Source organism: Protopterus annectens, chromosome 12.part0, assembly GCF_019279795.1.
Source record: "Protopterus annectens isolate FY-2018-M chromosome 12.part0, PAN1.0, whole genome shotgun sequence".
NCBI classification, from domain to species: domain Eukaryota; kingdom Metazoa; phylum Chordata; order Ceratodontiformes; family Protopteridae; genus Protopterus; species Protopterus annectens.
This window is the reverse complement of record NC_056746.1, coordinates 894,636,218-894,653,765: the sequence shown is the minus strand read 5'-3', so window position 1 is coordinate 894,653,765 and position 17,548 is coordinate 894,636,218. Positions and strand designations below refer to the sequence as shown.

The window sequence follows — 17,548 nt, the reverse complement described above, 5'->3', positions numbered from 1 at the left end:
AAGCTGTGAGCATTTGGTAGGAACCTAATATTTATACCAAGTCATGGCCTGCATATGTAAGAGGTTAGACTAGATGTATGCACTACAGTCAAGATTGCACATATAAAACATTTGAGATGTTCCTAGAGGTAGATGTTAAATGCCAGAGTATTACATAGGGTCTTAAGGGTTAGCGGGAGATCGATAATTGATCACACCAAGGTTTATAACACATTTAAAATATGAGTGTTTTCAAATGTTGAAGGGCTACTCTTAATACTCGCTCATTAATCATGGTATTATATGAGTGGAAATTTGTTAACAGTCTGTTAATCATTTCAGTTTAGGTTAGATCTACGTATGAGTTGGTGAATATGTGAGAATTAGTGAGCTTTTGTGTTCTTCTCAATGAGTACAGTGCAGTTTGATTATTCAAAGTTGCCAAAAGACTTTAATGTCTGATTTTCTTGAAAAGGTGGCAGTTGAATGCAGTGAGTCTTTTATTCATATGGTACAATATTTAGATAAGCAGGTGGCTGGGAAGACAGGATAATAATGCAGGAATGGTGTAATCATAGGGTAACAGTGCAGGCATTGTTTGTACACTGGCTATTGTAATGGATGGCAGGACTGTTGATCGATGCACTATATCGTCCTCCTTTAAGTGAAGTTCTCTTTCATCAAATGTCATTTGGTGTGTTTCTTCATGTCATAGTTGAAAATGGTCTTATCTGAGGCACAGTGTTTTAGCTTTATGAAATAAGCACTACTAGTTAAATGAGATGCAAACGATTAAGAATTCTTTGAATATTTGTGTTTAGAAGGTGCTAGGGATGGGTTACTAAATTATCAAATGTGAGATTTTGTGGTGGAGTGTTTATATTGTTGATGAGGGTGAATTCTGTTATGTGTCACCTGTTATATGATGACCGTATTACTATGTCAAACTCATAAAAAGTAAATGAGTGTTTAGAATTGTGTGAGTGGGTGTACCAGTTAAAAGTTGTTTTTTTATTTGTTACTGTTATGCATAAGTTTGATATAAGAATAGAAGTCATGTATATGTATTTTACATCCGAGATATTTTGGTTCTGTTGTAAAATCGTTCACAAATAGGGCTAGACCATTCCTATCACCATTGTTATTTGAGTTTTCCTTGTCCTTACTGATTTTAGAACGTAGTGCCAGTTGGGCTACATGATCTTCGAAAAATGTCTGCCAAGAAACAGGACAAAGTCATCTGCATAAATGAAACATCTGTAATCATATTTATTCATTTGAATGCTTTAATACGTAAAATGTATTGTATTTTTTTCTTCTCATTGAAGATTCTGTGATAATTTAAACAGTGGTGCTGATAAGGGGCTACTTTGATTTATACCTGTATAGTGAAAAACATTGACAAATTCTTCCTGTTAACCAAAATGTAAGCTTGAGTTTCTGAAAATAAAGCCTTTTACAATATTTTGAATGCTATTGGCAAACATAAAAATATTGTTTCTCTGCATCTACTTCCAGTGTATAAATTTGCACAAAGGCATTGTTGTAAAGTTAGTTAAGTGAATGAAATCTATTTTTCATAATGACAGCTTGGGTGTCCTGATTAGTTGTATTAACAGAATCAGTTGCATTACTAGTTTTAGAAAGAAGTACTGTTTTTCCAAGGTTATGGTGATAGCCAGTTTTCTGTCATGAATTGCATAATTAATTGAAATGCGTATAAGCTACAGTGTTTATGAAAGTTTTATAGAACTCTATAATAATTCCATCCAAACTTACAGGCCTGTCATTTAGTTTGGATATATTTTCCTTAATGTCATGCAGAGCAAATGGGAAATCATTAAACTGAGTTGAATGTTAATGAAGTCTGTAAGGTCTTTATGGTACAAAGTTCTTCGGTCCATAAAAATAGTTTAGAAAGATTTGAAGAGCATTTTTTCAGTGAAATGCTTTCCTATTATGATTAAAAGCTATAATATTAACTGTAGCTTTACTGGTGAAAATTTATTGTAGTAAATGCATGCGTACATCATCTGCATAAAATAATCGGTTCCTGTGATGTCATTCTTATTCTCGAATCTCATTGTCTTATTGCCTCAGAAATTGACAAAAGCCATTCTGACCAGTAGTTCTGAAAATTAATCTAAAGTAATGTCACTTACTGCAAAGTGAGGATATTTATTAAACCAAAAAGTAAATACATTAATAAATTAATTCATTTTGATTTGATTTGCTGACGGTGACGTATGAACAAAGTTGAAAAATGTTAGTTATACAAACATTGAAGGCGAACCATTTACTATTAAAGGAGAAATGTTGATGTTTATTTTGAATTCACTGTAGAACTGTACATTTTTAAGGAAACTATAGATTTATCCTTAGGTAAATCTTTATTGACTTTAGCAAAATAAGCATTTCTTCTTTTTAAAAAGGCAAGCATAGTAGTATCTTAGAATGTTTAGATCAGAGTCTTGAAATAATTTTTAGATTGCTGAATATTATTTAAGGTATTTTTGGAGCACTTAAAAAGAGATTTATGATTAAAAAAACAATCAAAATACAAAAAATGTATTATTGTTATTATCATGTAATCTTTAGCTGTTAGCGAAAATACATTTTGGTAAAATTATTATGAGCCAAGAATTAATTTTTTAATAATAATGTGCATTCTATTCATGTGATTAAGAAATTGTTATATTCAGAGCTATGTCAAAATTGTACAAAATAATTTCCTACAGTTCATCAAGACCCCTGGTCATTTTATCCAATATATATATATATATATATATATATATATATATATATATATATATAATATATATAATATATATATAATATATATATATATTATATAAAATATATATATATATATATAACATATATATATATATATATATATATATATATATAAAACATTAGAGAAAAGGGTGTACATTAAGGCTATTATCTATGTCTGTTCTTTAAACAAAATTTTAGCTCTGAGACTGCAACCCTATAAACCTTTAAAATTTGAAATTATCTTGCATTTTTTTCTGATTTGTAAGCACTGTTTCTATGGCTATCCCATTGTTGAATTTATTTCAGAGGCTTCATATTCTGTACAGGTACCTGTAACTTTATAATGTTCTTGCTTATTATGATGTATTTGTGGCAGATATAAGATATTGACCTTGCCATGGTTTTCATTTTTGCTGCACTAGAAAATCCAGTGATGTTCAGTGAGGTGGTAATTTAACGTGTACCCATTATTAAGCCATATCTCAGAAAAAACATTTTCTTTAGTAACCATCTGATTAGAACAGCTTGAAGACAAACTTGAGGTTTGAATGAATGCTGTTATATTGACTGAAGCCTAATCTATCCATTATCCCCCCATATTAATGGGCACATTCATAATATTCCAACAGTTAAGACTCAGACCTGAGTTAACTTACATTTAATCAGACATAATTAGCTGAGGTCTGAATCATTAAGACTATAGTTTTACGAAACAGGTTTTTCCCTTTGTGATTGAATTAAGCTATGGATGACCATTTTGATTTATTTCTTTTTTTTTGTATGTTTGATATATGGAAGTATCTGTAATGAGTGTTTTTAATATTTTAAGACTATGGAAGGAATAGCTACAACTTTGATTAGTTTTTCTTTACTGTTTGGAAACACTTATTTTGGTCACTAAAAACAGTGAAGCTTAAAACGCCTTCTTTTATGCCCAGAATTGTGACAGATCTTGCTTTGAGTTAAAGGGATTAATGTTTTGTCAATGAACTGCTTTAAATTGAAAGCGGTTATGTCAGGGGAAATTAATCACCAAGAAACACTTATGCTGATTGCCAAGGAAGTCCTTTTTTTTACATTGGGGCATGCTCCCCTGTAAAGCTGTTTTCAGCCATTACAACATTATAGGTTCATAGGTTCATACTAGGCTATCTGCCTGAGGGCATTTACAAGCCTAGCCCATCGTTTTGTGGCTTACGCCACCCCTTTAGTATGGGGAACTATACCCATTATTTTGCTGTGCCTCTGTCGAGCAGTGACACTGAGGTAATCCCTGGGGTATATCTGCGATCTCCCATCCATTGGTCAAGATTTCTCTTGAACAAGGCCAGCGAGGTGCTCTGCCTCACATATACCGGGATTTTGTTCCACAGCATAGGGAGTCTTTGGGTGATGAATCTATCCCTCCAGCACGTCCTATTAATAGCCGTGTCGAGGTTTAAGTCTCCCGCCCTTGTGGCTCTGATGGATCTAGATTTTTTGAGGTGAAGCATATTCATCAAATCTGGGTTTGACATGGCCTTGTATGTTAGGCAAAGGTCACCTCTGAGCAAGCGGTGGCGACTGAATAGAGCTGGAGTTCTTTCAGTCGGGCAGCATAGGACAGATTTTTGAGACCCTTTATCCTTTTGGTGAGGAACTTTTGTGGTCTCTCCAGCTGCTGCAAGTGTCGGGTCAGATACATTCCGAATGGGGTATTGTACTCAATCATTGGTCTGATGAGTGATGAGTAGAGGGAGACAATGACCTCCCTTGATCTAGATGAGAATCCCTTCATGATAAGGTGGGCAATGTAGAAGGTCTTCCTAACTACTTTAGCTACATGGGTGTCGAATGACAGACTACTATCAACCTGGGTCCCCAGGTCCCTGATAACTTCTTCTGTGCTCAGTGGATTGCCACCTATTTGGTAGCTAGGGTAACCTTGTTTTTCCCGAAGGGTATGACTATGCATTTTTGGCATTTAACTTTAGGCCATGGCTCTGGCACCAGTTATCCGTTTCTGTGAGACCCTTCTGAAGGATATCTGTGTCAGATGTGTTTTCTACTATGGCCCAGTTTGCAGTCATCTGCAAACTTTGTCAGCCATAACCCTCCTGTGTTTGCTTGTACTTGAGAAGTAGATGCCAAACAAGAGTGGGCCCAGGACTGAGCCCTGTGGGACACCACTTGTGACAGGCTTTGAGTCTGACATGGCGCCAGCAACTCTGACCCTGTGGGTTCTGTCACTCAGCCAGTTTGCAACCCATCTTGTGATGTATGGGTTAATATTTAAGCTGATGAGTTTTTCAATGATACCCGAGTGGGGTATTGTATCGAAGGCCTTCGCCAGATCGAGGTAGGCTGTATGGACTGCCTTTCCCTCATCAATGGCTTTGGTGACTGTTTCAAAAAGTCAACCAAGTTTAAAAGGCATGATCTGCCTTTGACAAAGCCAAACTGGGTTGGATCCAAAGTCTGCAAATTCCCTATGTCTTTATTTATGAGGTCCATTATGATCCTCTCCATGGCTTTGCAGATAAGGCTTGTCAAGCTAATGGGCGGTAATTTCCAGGGTCGGTGGAGGCACCGCCTTTGTGAAGTGGGACCACAGTTGCAGTACGCCACTCCCTGGGTACGTATCCAGAGGTAAGACTTTGATTAAACAGCTGTCCTAGTTGTGGGTTTAATTCCTCCTTGAGTTCGTGGAGCACACAGCCGGGGACACCATCAGGTCCCATGGATGCTGTGTTTTGCTTTGGAGAGAGCAGTTCTCACTTGGGCGTTGGAGATGTTTGGGGGGCTGCAATCGTTTGGTATAGATATCTCTCCTTTTGGTGCGGAGGGCTGGGAGAAGTTTGCACTGAACCTGTCAGCCAGTATGTTGGCAATGTCCGTAGGATCAGTAATCTTCACATCATTTTGAACTAGTTCTGAGCATATCTGGGAGTTTCCTCCCAGGTTTCTAACATAGCTAAAGAAGACCTTATGATTGTCTTTTGAGTCTTTAGCTATTTTTCTCTCAAAATTTGCTTTGGATGATTTTATGAGAGCTCTTAGTTTTTTACTTATAGTGATCAAGGGTGTCTTACCTTTTAAGGATTTTGCTCTATCTTGTAGTAGCTTCCTCCTTTTGTTGTAGAGTTTGTTTATGGCTGGGGTCCACCAGACTGGACGCTTGCCTTTGGTACAAAGAGTCTTTGTTTTGCTTGGGATTGCCTTATCCATGCAGTCCTGCAGGTGCTGGTAGAAGGCATTTGTAAGTGATTCAGCGGCTTGTGTACTGTTTTCCCCCGGCTCGGGGGCCTTAAAGGAGACCACACTAGTCTTTAGAAGTGTGAAGTCGGCTTTCGAGAAGTTCTTTACTGTGGTCTTTTTTATTTCAGGTGGGGGTGGGATGAGGACCTCCAGCGAGATTAGTTTGTGATCTGATCTCACCAGTGAGGGGTATACTTCCGGTGTTGAACATTGTGCTCCCATGTTCGTGATGATGAGGTCAAGTATGTTATCTCCTCTTGTGGGGATGGTAACTAGTTGTTCCATGGCATTTGAGTTTATGAATTCCAGGAACTTTTGGGCTAGGGTGTTTGGGCTTGAGTAGTGTTCCCAGTCTATATTAGGGTAATTGAAGTCACCTAGTATGATGGTGTTTGGTGATACATTTATCCCTCTAGTGTTTTCAGGAAGGCCATGTGAGGTTCCTGAGTTTGTGAGGGTGGCTTGTAACATGCTACAATTTGCAGAGCAGTCTTGCCTATGGTTAATTGCACCTGGATGGTCTCCGATGCATCGTGCGTTGCCACCAGTCTTGAGGTGTGGGTGTCCTTGATGAATATGGATACCCCTCCTGCTTTCTTGGTATTGTCCGGATTTTGGGGCGGAACGCATGATATGAGGTAAAACCTGATAGTGCTGGGGTGCTCTCAGGAGCCTTGAACCAGGTTTCTGTCACAGCACAGACATCGATGTTCTCCATACTGAGAAGGGCCTCGAGTGCGTGCATTTTGAGATTCAGACTTCTGGCATTGAGCAGCATTACCCTTAGTTTTTTCCTTTTTGTGTTCTAGGGTGGTAGGTTTAGAATTTGAGCCTTGCCTAAAAAGGCACTATGGGGTGGCAAGAGCCTTTGCCAATATCCGGAATCCCAGGGTGACAGGTGCAAGCCATCCCTTGAAGCAGCGTGGCTTGTCCAGCATGTCATCCCAGGCAGACAGACACTGGATCCCCTTTGAATGACACCAGTGTTTAAGCCAATTGTTAAAGCTGATCATCTTATCTCTGTATTGTGGCATCATTCTTGGTGAAGGTAGGATACTGCTCAAGGTCAGGGTCATACCTGCCTGGGCTACATAATCAGAGAGCTCCTCAATGTCTCTTTTCATGTAGTCCAAGGAGGTGCGTCTCAGGTCGCTTTACACCAGCGTGGACAATGACTGAGTCGTATTTGTACCTGCTGTTGAGAGACCTGAGTGCTTGCGTTATGTGGCGGATTCTAGCGCCCGACAGGCAGCTTACTGTGACCTTCTCCTTACTCAGTCTGGTGAGCGCGACGTCAGTGTGTCTGACTATGGAGTCACCAATGACTAGTGTGTCTGGCATTTTGTTTGGCCTTAAGGGCTGTGACTGTTTGACACTCTGACTGTGAGGTCTATGTGTTGCAGGTGATGTGTTCTGAGGTGGTGGTTGTTTGGGTGTCTGCTTTGGTGGCCTCTGCTGTTTTGGTAGATTTTTGACCAGAGCCTCCGAGTATGTCTTTGTGTGTTTATGTGTATGATTTGAGGTTGTGATGGTACTATGTGAGACTGGGTCTATAGTGTGTGTGGTAACCTTCTCCTCCTGACTGGTCTTGCCAGTCCTATGTTGAGAGAGCTCAGCCTCCAGTTTGGCCGTATAGTTGCATCTCTCGCATGTATTTGTGTTTTGTGGGAGGAGGAGAGGGTTGTCTGTGTACATGAGGCAATTGTAACATTGCCTCAATATTCCCAGGTTCACCAGCTGAGCAAGAGAGGACACTAGCAACTGATCCCTCGACATGCTAGAAGGAATAGACAAAAAAAAACTTTAAAGAAGATTCCGGGGGACGTGGGTGACCGAGAAATGGGGGTTTGCCTTTTTGGGGTACTATCTATGACAAGAGCAACGTATCAAGGTAATAAGTACTGTAGGAGCAAGTGCTAGGTTTAACAGATGGAGAATAGTCTACTTGGAGTCAAGTAGAGATGATCTTTTTAGTTATAGGATACGCTGATTAGATCAGTAGTATAGTTCGAGGAAGGTAGTTTTAAGGGAAAATTTGAAGAGTGTAATTTAGGTAGCCCTAATAGTTTAAATCTGCTTAACCGGCCCTGCCCTAGTGTGCAACAGTAGCAGCTCCGCGCTAAATCGCGCAAACCCGCGTTTAGCGTTTTTTATATCAGGGGGCTGAAAGAAGCTAGGAACTGGCCCAAAACGACCAATAAACTACAAGTTGCTGGCTGAAACCTCACAAAACTGGACCAACAGGCAGCTCAATGCTTCCCACTCCCACTGGTAAGCAAGGGAACTTCCTCTCTTCCAAATTAGGTAAAGAATCAGTAACAGGAACTGCAAACAAAGCCCAGGGATCAGCAAGCTCTGAAACTGGACTATTCTAGCTTAGTAAGGCGGGAAAACAAGAGATATTTTTTTGGTTTTTTTTTTTTTTTTCAGAAAACAAGCAGAAACAGATACAGTAAACACTTATAAATGCTATAAATCGGCTATCACAGCCTACACAAACAATTTGCAACAGTTACAGATTTTAAAAGTAACAAACTGAGAAACAAGTGCAAAAACAGAGTAAATGCAGAAAAAACAATAACAATGTATAAGCAAGCAGGCGAAATACAGTTGCTAGATAAATAGAAGTGGAAAGCCACAAAATTATACTTAAATCAGGTAAAGTCGCTTTTTTAGCTCTCTGAAGCTTGGATTACTCTGCTGGCCACCACGAGGATCTGTGCTGAGTAGGTACAAGCCAAAAAACGCCCGTTTAGCGTTATTTATATCAGTGCGTGAAAGAAGCTAGCAAGTGGCCCAAAAGCGACCAATAAACTACAAGTTGCTGGCTGAAACCTCACAAAACTGGACCAACAGGCAGCTCAATGCTTCCCACTCCCACTGGTAAGCAAGGGAACTTCCTCTCTTCCAAATTAGGTAAAGAATCAGTAACAGGAACTGCAAACAAAGCCCAGGGATCAGCAAGCTCTGAAACTGGACTATTCTAGCTTAGTAAGGCGGGAAAACAAGAGATATTTTTTGTTTTTTTTTGTTTTTCAGAAAACAAGCAGAAACAGATACAGTAAACACTTATAAATGCTATAAATCGGCTATCACAGCCTACACAAACAATTTGCAACAGCTTATGTTTAAAGCATTTATGTAACTTTTCACAAAGTTAAAGCTACAGCTTCTTTACTTCCTGTCTCCCTTTTATCTTCATCCACAAAATGGGGTAGAGCAAATTTTCACTGCAAATACCTTACAAGACAACTCTTTCCATGTATTTCAAGAAGTAAGTAGTCTGGAAATTACAAAACAAACAGCCTTTAGGACCACAGGTGGAAGAAACCGGACAGCAAACTTAGTGTTTTTGTTCTTTTTAATAAATATAATAGAGCTTCTTCAGAAATAGTAAAACCACACCACCACTTATTTAAATAGCAATAAGAAATGTCACGTGACAATACCATCCAATAAGCATCAGAATAATGTTTAAAACATAATAAAATGAAGTGAATATAATTATAAATTTCACTTAAGCAATGTCTATATATATTTATATATGTACTAAATCAACAGTAAACACTTGAGAAAAATAAAACTTAAACTTACCGTATGTAAACCATAAGTACCCAAAGTTAAAATTAAAAATGTCACTATAATTTCTGTAACTGCAAAAAAAAGTTAATGTTAATTGTCTCATTGAGACTGGTGCCTGTTCACCCACTAACAAAATGTGTCATAAACTTTCCTGACACTCAAGTAACGTTTTACAGTCACCACAAAAAGTATCAGAATCAACATTTTCCAGTGCAAAAAATGAAAATTTCTTAAAATGATTGCACCCAACAGCATGTCTAACAAGGGCATTAGATAAATCCCTCTTTTTAACAGCTAGAACATGTTCATAAATGCTTGTATTCAATGTTCTAATAATCTTTCCCACATAAAAATTGTCACAGGAATTACAAAATGCAGACTAAAGTACATTAGTAGTGTTGCAGGTAAAAATATCTCTAGCCCAAATAGTCTTGTTAAAATGTTTGAATTCCACAGATGAAGAATTGATAACATAGCTACACTGTCTACAATGATGTACTCAAGAATAAGTGTCAAAAGTGTTAGAACCAACCTGTGGAACAGTTCTCTTCTTACTTTCTAAAATTGTTTTGATGTTTACAGTTTTTTTGTAAGTAAACAAAGGTCTCTCACCTATGACATTGACCAAGTCAGGGTTAGCCAGCAAAATTTTCCAGTTATCTGAAAGAATGCTTCTGATCAACCCCATTTCATTAGTAATGGGAATGGGAAATGCCAGTCTGTAGCTATTAGAATCTGTATTGGTCATAGTTGGAAACAGTCTTATACCAACCTCATTTGGCCCCTGAATTGCCAAAATGGGGTACACTGTACTGTCTCTTAAAAGAACAACTTTGTTCACAATTCTTTCTAACCAAGTAGAATCATACCCCCTTTGGATGAAAAAAATGCTAAGCTTTTCAGTTTCTAACATGAAAACAGAGTGGTCACTAGTTAGCTGACTTAAATGTATAAACTGGCCTTTGACCACCCCTCTTTTCATGTAATGTGGATGTAAACTATCTTTGTGTAAGTACTGATTCACAAAGGTAAATTTTCTAAAAATACAACTTACAAAAACACCCTTGGTAGCATCAAAGGTCAAATGTACATTCAAAAAATCTATACAATTCCTGAAATCCCCAGTGGTGAACCTCAAGAAATTGGTGGTGTTAATAGTTAACAAATGATAGAAAAGTAGCATAATCACCCTTCCAGAGATCAAAAATAGGTCATCTATGTATCGTCTATATAACAATACATTCTCAGCCATGGGATGTCGAATAAGGTACTCAAGCTTCCATGTAGCCATAACCAAATTGGCAAAAGGGGGAGCTACTCTAGACCCCATGGCTATCCCCGATACCTGTTGAAACATCACAGTGTCAAATTTGAAAAAATTATTTTCAAGTACTGTCTTCATCAAAACACAAATTATATTGATTGTGTTGTTGTCAAAGGTAGTGTGATGGCTCAAATACTCCCTTAAAAACTCTAAACCTACCTCCTGATCTATGCTAGTGTAAAGAGAAGTGACATCAAGAGATGCAAAGACAAAGGATGAATCACATACTGTGACTTGGCCCAATAATTCTATTAAATGCTAAGAGTCACGTAAATAAAATTGTGGATTCTGAACAACTAGATTCAGAATCTCATCCAACCATATGGAGATAGGTTCTGTTTTAGAAAAGGCTGCTGACACTGTAGGCCTAAAGGGGATTTGTTTTGTCCTTATGTACCTTTGGAGTTCCAAAAAGTACAGCCAATCTAGGATGTTCCACTTGCAAATATCTATAGGCTGAATGACTTAAAGTCCCTTGGCTGAACAGATCAAACAATGTAGTATCAACTCTCAAACACCTTTTAATGTGTTCTTATGTAGCTATTCTATAACACATTTCATCATTCAACACTTCAAAGCTAGCTTTACTGTAATCAGCAGACTTCATAACTACAGTTGTGCCCCTCTTATCAGCTTTCATAACATGTAAATTGTTAGAAGCCAAACTGTCTAGGGCAGTTTTCTCCTCCAAAGGAAGGTTGGATATCCTAGGTGAAGATGTACTTAAATTCTTAAACTGGTTCTCACACAAAACACTGAAAACTTGTAAAGTTGAATTCAAAGATGGATTGTAAGGACTTCTCCTTCTAAGAGCATCATCAATGTTCTCAATTCCAGATACCCCCTCAAAAAATATACTTAAGCTTTAATTTTCTTAAATATAACTTCAAATCAGCAATCAACCTGTGTATGTTGACTGTGTTAGATGGGATGGAAATTAGGTCAGTTTTTTACCTCCATACGTTGGGGGTTCTGCTGGGCAAATAAACCATTTGGACCCTAACTTAAAATTACATTAGGTTTTGATACGATTCTGCAGGCAAAGCAATTCATGGCTCATTTGAGGCTCATTCTGCAAGGAACATTGCTGTCAAAGCTGTTTTCTTTTGTGGGCTGGATGGGGTTGACTTTCTTTGTAGTTTGGATGGAGAAAAATAATAAAATTTTATTGAGTGTTTTCATCACAATTACTTAGACTTCTTCAGAATAAAAATGTGCATTACAACTTCCTTTTATAATGACCCTAATTAACATATTCATTAGGTAACCAAATATATTTTAAACATACAGACTCCCTAAGAAAATAAATGCTGTGCATAAGTGAAAAAATATATATACAAGACTCATAGTTAAAAACATAAATGTAAAAAATCTTTTGAATACAGGAAAAATATTTAAAATCACAGTTCAACAATAAGGTGACTTTGTGTTGTAAGTTCTAGCTGAAAAATCCTTCTTAATTAATTGTCAGTGTTAAATGTAAAAATCAGCTTTTAATTTCAAAAAGCTGGTTACTGAGACCACTTCATTTAGTCCTGGGCTGGTTGTAGCATTTAACCTCAGCTGCCAGATAAGCTCTATAAATTCTAGCAGCAAATCTGTGGGCCTGCCTCTGTCATCCACTGTCAATTGTTCCAAGACTGTAAATTTAAAATGATGACCAGGGCAAGTGTAAATATGTTTTGCAAGTGCATTATTTTGGTTGCATTTCCCAATATCATATGTGTGTTGGTATATGCATGTCCTAAAGATCTTTTTTGTTTTTCCTATATAAAATCTCGGGCACATCTGGCATATAGCTGCATAGACAACATTCTTGGTACCACAAATTGTTTCTTTGGTAAAATCTCAACCAACCATCTCCTTCAACAAAAACCTTCTCCCCCTCCAATATATATTTGCATTGGGTACATTGTCCACATTTGGACATTTTTCCAAGGGCATGCTTGTGGTTCCTGTCTTTGTTCTTCGCTAGTATATTTTTCAAACTAGTGTCTTTTTTATAGACACCTATGGGTGCATTCCCAACCTTAGCCTTTATGCTTTTGTCACAAGTTAAGATAAACCAGTTTTTGCAAACGATGTCGTGAATCTGTGGGAACTGAGGTGTATAAGTAAGAATCAACCCATGGCTGTAACCTCTCCCTGCATCAGTTGTCGATCCACTGCTCTCAAGGGGTGCACACAGTCTAGAAATATCCAGTCCTAACAATGGGTAAAAATACACTTCCATTCTCTTCCTAGTGACTTCATCTAAAATGGGTTTCACGAAATCCTCTGGATATCCTCTCTTTGTCAGCATACCCAATAAAACATCCCTTACCATAATGAAATCCTCTAAATTGCTGATCATACGGGTGAGCCTCACCCTCTGACCCTTCACTAGGGACCTCTTTTGCTTACATAGAATGAACTGAAGTAGGATGTATGTATAGCTTGCTCCAAGATACTACCACCTCACCACCTCAGAACTGATTATATTTATTTGCTGAATTGCAGGATGTTTTTTCTTTACAAAGGTCGAATGTTCCCCCTCACTCTGTTTTTGATTATCAAAATAGTTTAGTTAATAGGATAAGGCATTTTTTCATGGAATCTGCCGACTCCATGGTACAGAGGGATAAAGCTCTGACTTCGACTCAGATTATTTGAGACTGACTGGTGACCTGGCTGCTGGAGGAAACAGACCAGCAGAAGGAAGTGAATGGTGGAAGCCAGCTTTACCTGTCCTGGAGAAGAGATGACAGCTTGGTCTGCTGTAGGACTAGCAGCTGGTGGAGGCTGGATATCCAAGGAGGTGCAGAACAGGGGCGTAGAACCAGTATGTACTAAGCAGGACTTTCACAGGCTGTAGCAGGCACTGGGCATGCATGCATGCATGCAAATGAGTATGGCAAAAGAGGCCTAAACTCTTGGATTTCTAGCTGCTCAGGGTGACACTGGGGAATGTGGAATATAGCTGCTTGAAAGCTGACTCCTCCCGTTGACAGAAGTCACCAGTATAATGGGGGAAGCTGATGGCTGACAGGCAACAAGGAGAAAAAAAGCACCAAAAAAGAAAACAGTTTTCATGGAATCTGGTTCATGCATCTGTTGGGGACCCTGTGCAGACCCAGCATGGGCAGTTTGTGACAGCATCATACAACCTCAAGATTCATCTAGCAAAAGTTATACAGCAGTAAGTATATTACTTCACAACTGTTGTTACACTATGTTATTCAGAATCCCTGATTTCTGAAATAATGGCACAACAAATTGGTAGTTCTTTTGTTATTTTTAGATTGAATATATACTGAACTGTTAGGAGATACCATAAATGGCAATATTTTACAGTTTTCCTTTAAGTAAGCATTATGTGTAATTTCACTGTGCCAATCTGCTGACAAAGTTGACAATAGCAAGTCTACAGTTAAGAAATTTCCCATGGTTGTGAGAAAGAGACCTTTGAAAGATATAGTAATGTTATTCTATGCAATGACATCATTGTTATAAAAAGTAAAGGCACATCATTCAACAGTGTGACTACTGATTATGGCGAGTTACCTTCTGTTGTCTTTGTCCACACCAGGAACTGTAACATCATACTAATAACCTCCTCTTTTCAGGCATGCTGTTACAAAAATGTTTACTGCACATACAGACTGAGTTCTATTTTGATGAATGTTATGCTTCTTCTTCTCCTTATCCTGATGTTGTATATATTTATTTATTTTATTTTATTTATTTAACATTTGTTGACCGGGAATGGTTCCTCAGAGCCTGTTTTCAGCGGAGGCCCGGGGAGAAATGCTCCAGATGCATGTCTTTGGAATGTGGGAGGAAACCGGAGTACCCGGAGAAAACCCACGCATACACAGGGAGAACATGCAAACTCCACACAGAAGGCACCCCAGCCGAAAATCAAACCGGAGAACCTCTTGCTGTGAGGCGACAACGTTAACCGCTGCACCACTGTGCCGCCCATATATCTCTAAACGTGTGGTGATTAAGCACTATTGAGTGATTTCTTCACATCTGCTTTGGTTCCTTCATATCCTGATGTTGTATATATCTCTAAACGTGCAGTGATTAAGCACTATTGAGTGATTTCTTCACATCTGCTTTGGTTCCTTCATTACAGCCTTATGCTCACTAGTGGTAGTTGTTTCCCTGAAGGAATTTTTTAACGTGAAAGTAAAAGTGCCTAATTTGAAGGTGAAATGTAGAGGTTTACTTTTAATAAAACGTAGCATATATCCCAAGTACATTCAGAATCTTAACTGAGTTGATGAAATGTATAGTTGAGATGAGTCTCTGTCCAAACCTTTTCCCATTATTCCAGTAACATTTTATCTTTCTCTTTCCTCACATAGAATTCAGGAGTAAGGAGGAGTTCACAGTGCGGTGCCGGAATTTAATCCAAATGAGCGTACAAGAGGATCCCTGGAATCTTCCCAGTTCGATCAGGAACCTTGTGGAAAGCATTCAGAAATATGTAGAAGGTCTGTGAATGTGTGACTTTCTTGGAATGTAAAGGTGGATATGCATAAAAAGTTTAGAATGTGAATCATTGCAGTCAGCATGCCAGATTCTCTGTGTTGTTGGGATACAACATTTACCAGAAAAGAGTTTCAAACATATTTACCCTGTTGGCCCATGTAATGCAGTCTGTTTTTGACTTTGTACTCTTTAAAACTTTTAACAAATAACCCATACTTAGCCTGACTGAGACACCTCCACACACCCTTTTGCTATTCAGTGTTCGTGCTGTAGGGCCTTCCTCTGACAGCTCTGACTGGGTAGTCACTGCCTGCTGCTGTAGGGCCTTCCTCTGACAGCTTTGACTGGGAAGTCACTGCCTGCTGCTGTAGGTCCTTCCTCTGATTGCTCTGACTGGGGAGTCACTGCCTGCATCATCATCATCATCATCAGCTCCCCTTTTCCCATTTTTTTCTACCTGGAGTCAGGGTATCGTGTTAACTGTCGCCAACTCTCTCGAGTAAGTGCCACATTCCTGTCTTCTCAGCACTCATGCCTGATTGTCGCAGATCTTCTTTCACACAATCCATCCACCTCTTTGCTGGACATCCTCGCTTCCTCTTACCTTCTTCCTGTCTGTCCCAAATCTTCCTCACTTGTCTTCTGCTTTTGTATACATGTGCCCAAACCACTGTAATCTGTTTTCTTTGATCTTTTCTGCAATTGGAGCTACTTTGGCTTCTGCTCTTATGTCCTCATTTCTTTACCTGTCCCACAGTATGCATCCGACCACCTTTCTCAGGCACTTCATTTCCATCACCTCTAGCTTCTTCAACTGTTCTGCCTTTACTGCCCAGGTTTCTGTACCATACAGTAGTACTGGTTGCATCACTGTCTTGTACACCTTGCTTTTCAGCTTCTTTGGCATTCTTCTATCATAGACTACACCTGATACTCTATGCCAGTTGGCTGCAGCCCCTCTGATTCTACCTTTGACCTTTTCATTCAGACTACCCTTCTCCTTCTACTACTCTGCATATCCATTTATCAATCACTCTCTCCAGAACTTTCATGCAGTGTGGTAGGAGTTTGATCCCTCTGTACTGCCCACAGTTGTGGATGTCCCCTTTGTTCTTGAACACTGGCGCAAGTATGCTTATTCTCCAGTCATATGGGATACACCTTTCTCTCCACGCTGCTATTAGTACCCTCAGGAGCCATTTCTCCCCTATCTCACCCAGCATCTTTATCATATCTGCTGTCACCTCATTTGAGCCTGCTGCTTTCCCTGGCTTCATCTTCCTTGGTGCTGTTCTTACTTTTTCTAAGGTGGCCTCCTCTTCTCTAATTGTAGGCTGTTTCTGGGGCAGTACAGCTTCTATGTGGTTTTCTTCATTCAGAAGCTACTGGAAATACTCCCTCCATCTGCCTTTGATGTCCTGTGGACTGGTAAGCAGGTTCTTGCTGGCATCCTTTATGAAGGGTGTCTGACTATCTTCTTTATCTTTCTGTCTTTGCCCAGCAACCTGATATAGTTTCTTTGTGCCCCTTACTGAATCACTTTCCAGAGGTTGGTAGAGTGCCTCCGATGTTCTATTCTTTGCTATTGCAACTTCTTTCTTAGCTTCTTTGTTAGCCAACCTGTAGTCCTTCCTAGCCTGATCCATCTTTTCTATCTCCCTTTTCTTCCTGCACTCCTTCTTTCTTTTGATGACTTCCTGCACTTCTGCATTCCACCACCAGCTTTCCTTATATACCTTATTTCCATACCTGGCTCGGCCACATATCTTTTCTGTAGTCCTAACACATGCTGTTTTTAGGCGCTGCCACTCTTCTTCAACTCCACCTATTTCCTTCTCTTCTTGGGGTGCTAGAGCCCGGAGTAATTCCTTGAACTGCTGTACTTTCTCTCCAGTCAACTTCCAGGTCTTTAGCCTGGTCTCTGTTGACCTAAGAGCCTTCTCTGACCACTGCTTGCAGCTGATTGTGGCAACTACTGGTTTATGCTGTGAACCGACTGTTTCACTGGGGATGACTTTGCAATCTTGGATTCTACCCCTGTCCCTTTTCCTTACTAGGAGGAAGTCTACCTGAGTTGCATGTTGGCTACTCTTGTATGAGATCTTGTGGCTGTCTCTCTTTCTGAAGCATGTGTTGGCTACTATCAAGCCATTTGCCAGAGAGAAGCCT

At 39.1% G+C, this 17,548-nt stretch overlaps 1 protein-coding gene across 1 annotated transcript in view; it reads left to right on the top strand.

Annotated features, from left to right (window-relative positions):
• The window catches only part of PREX1 (phosphatidylinositol-3,4,5-trisphosphate dependent Rac exchange factor 1), a 2,105,011-nt gene that overhangs the window by 1,899,374 nt on the left and 188,089 nt on the right, over positions 1–17,548 (top strand). Inside the window, exon 30 of the mRNA XM_044089931.1 lies at positions 15,253–15,381. Within this exon, the coding sequence (XP_043945866.1) occupies positions 15,253–15,381 (129 nt within the window). The remainder of the gene's footprint in view (positions 1–15,252; positions 15,382–17,548) is intronic.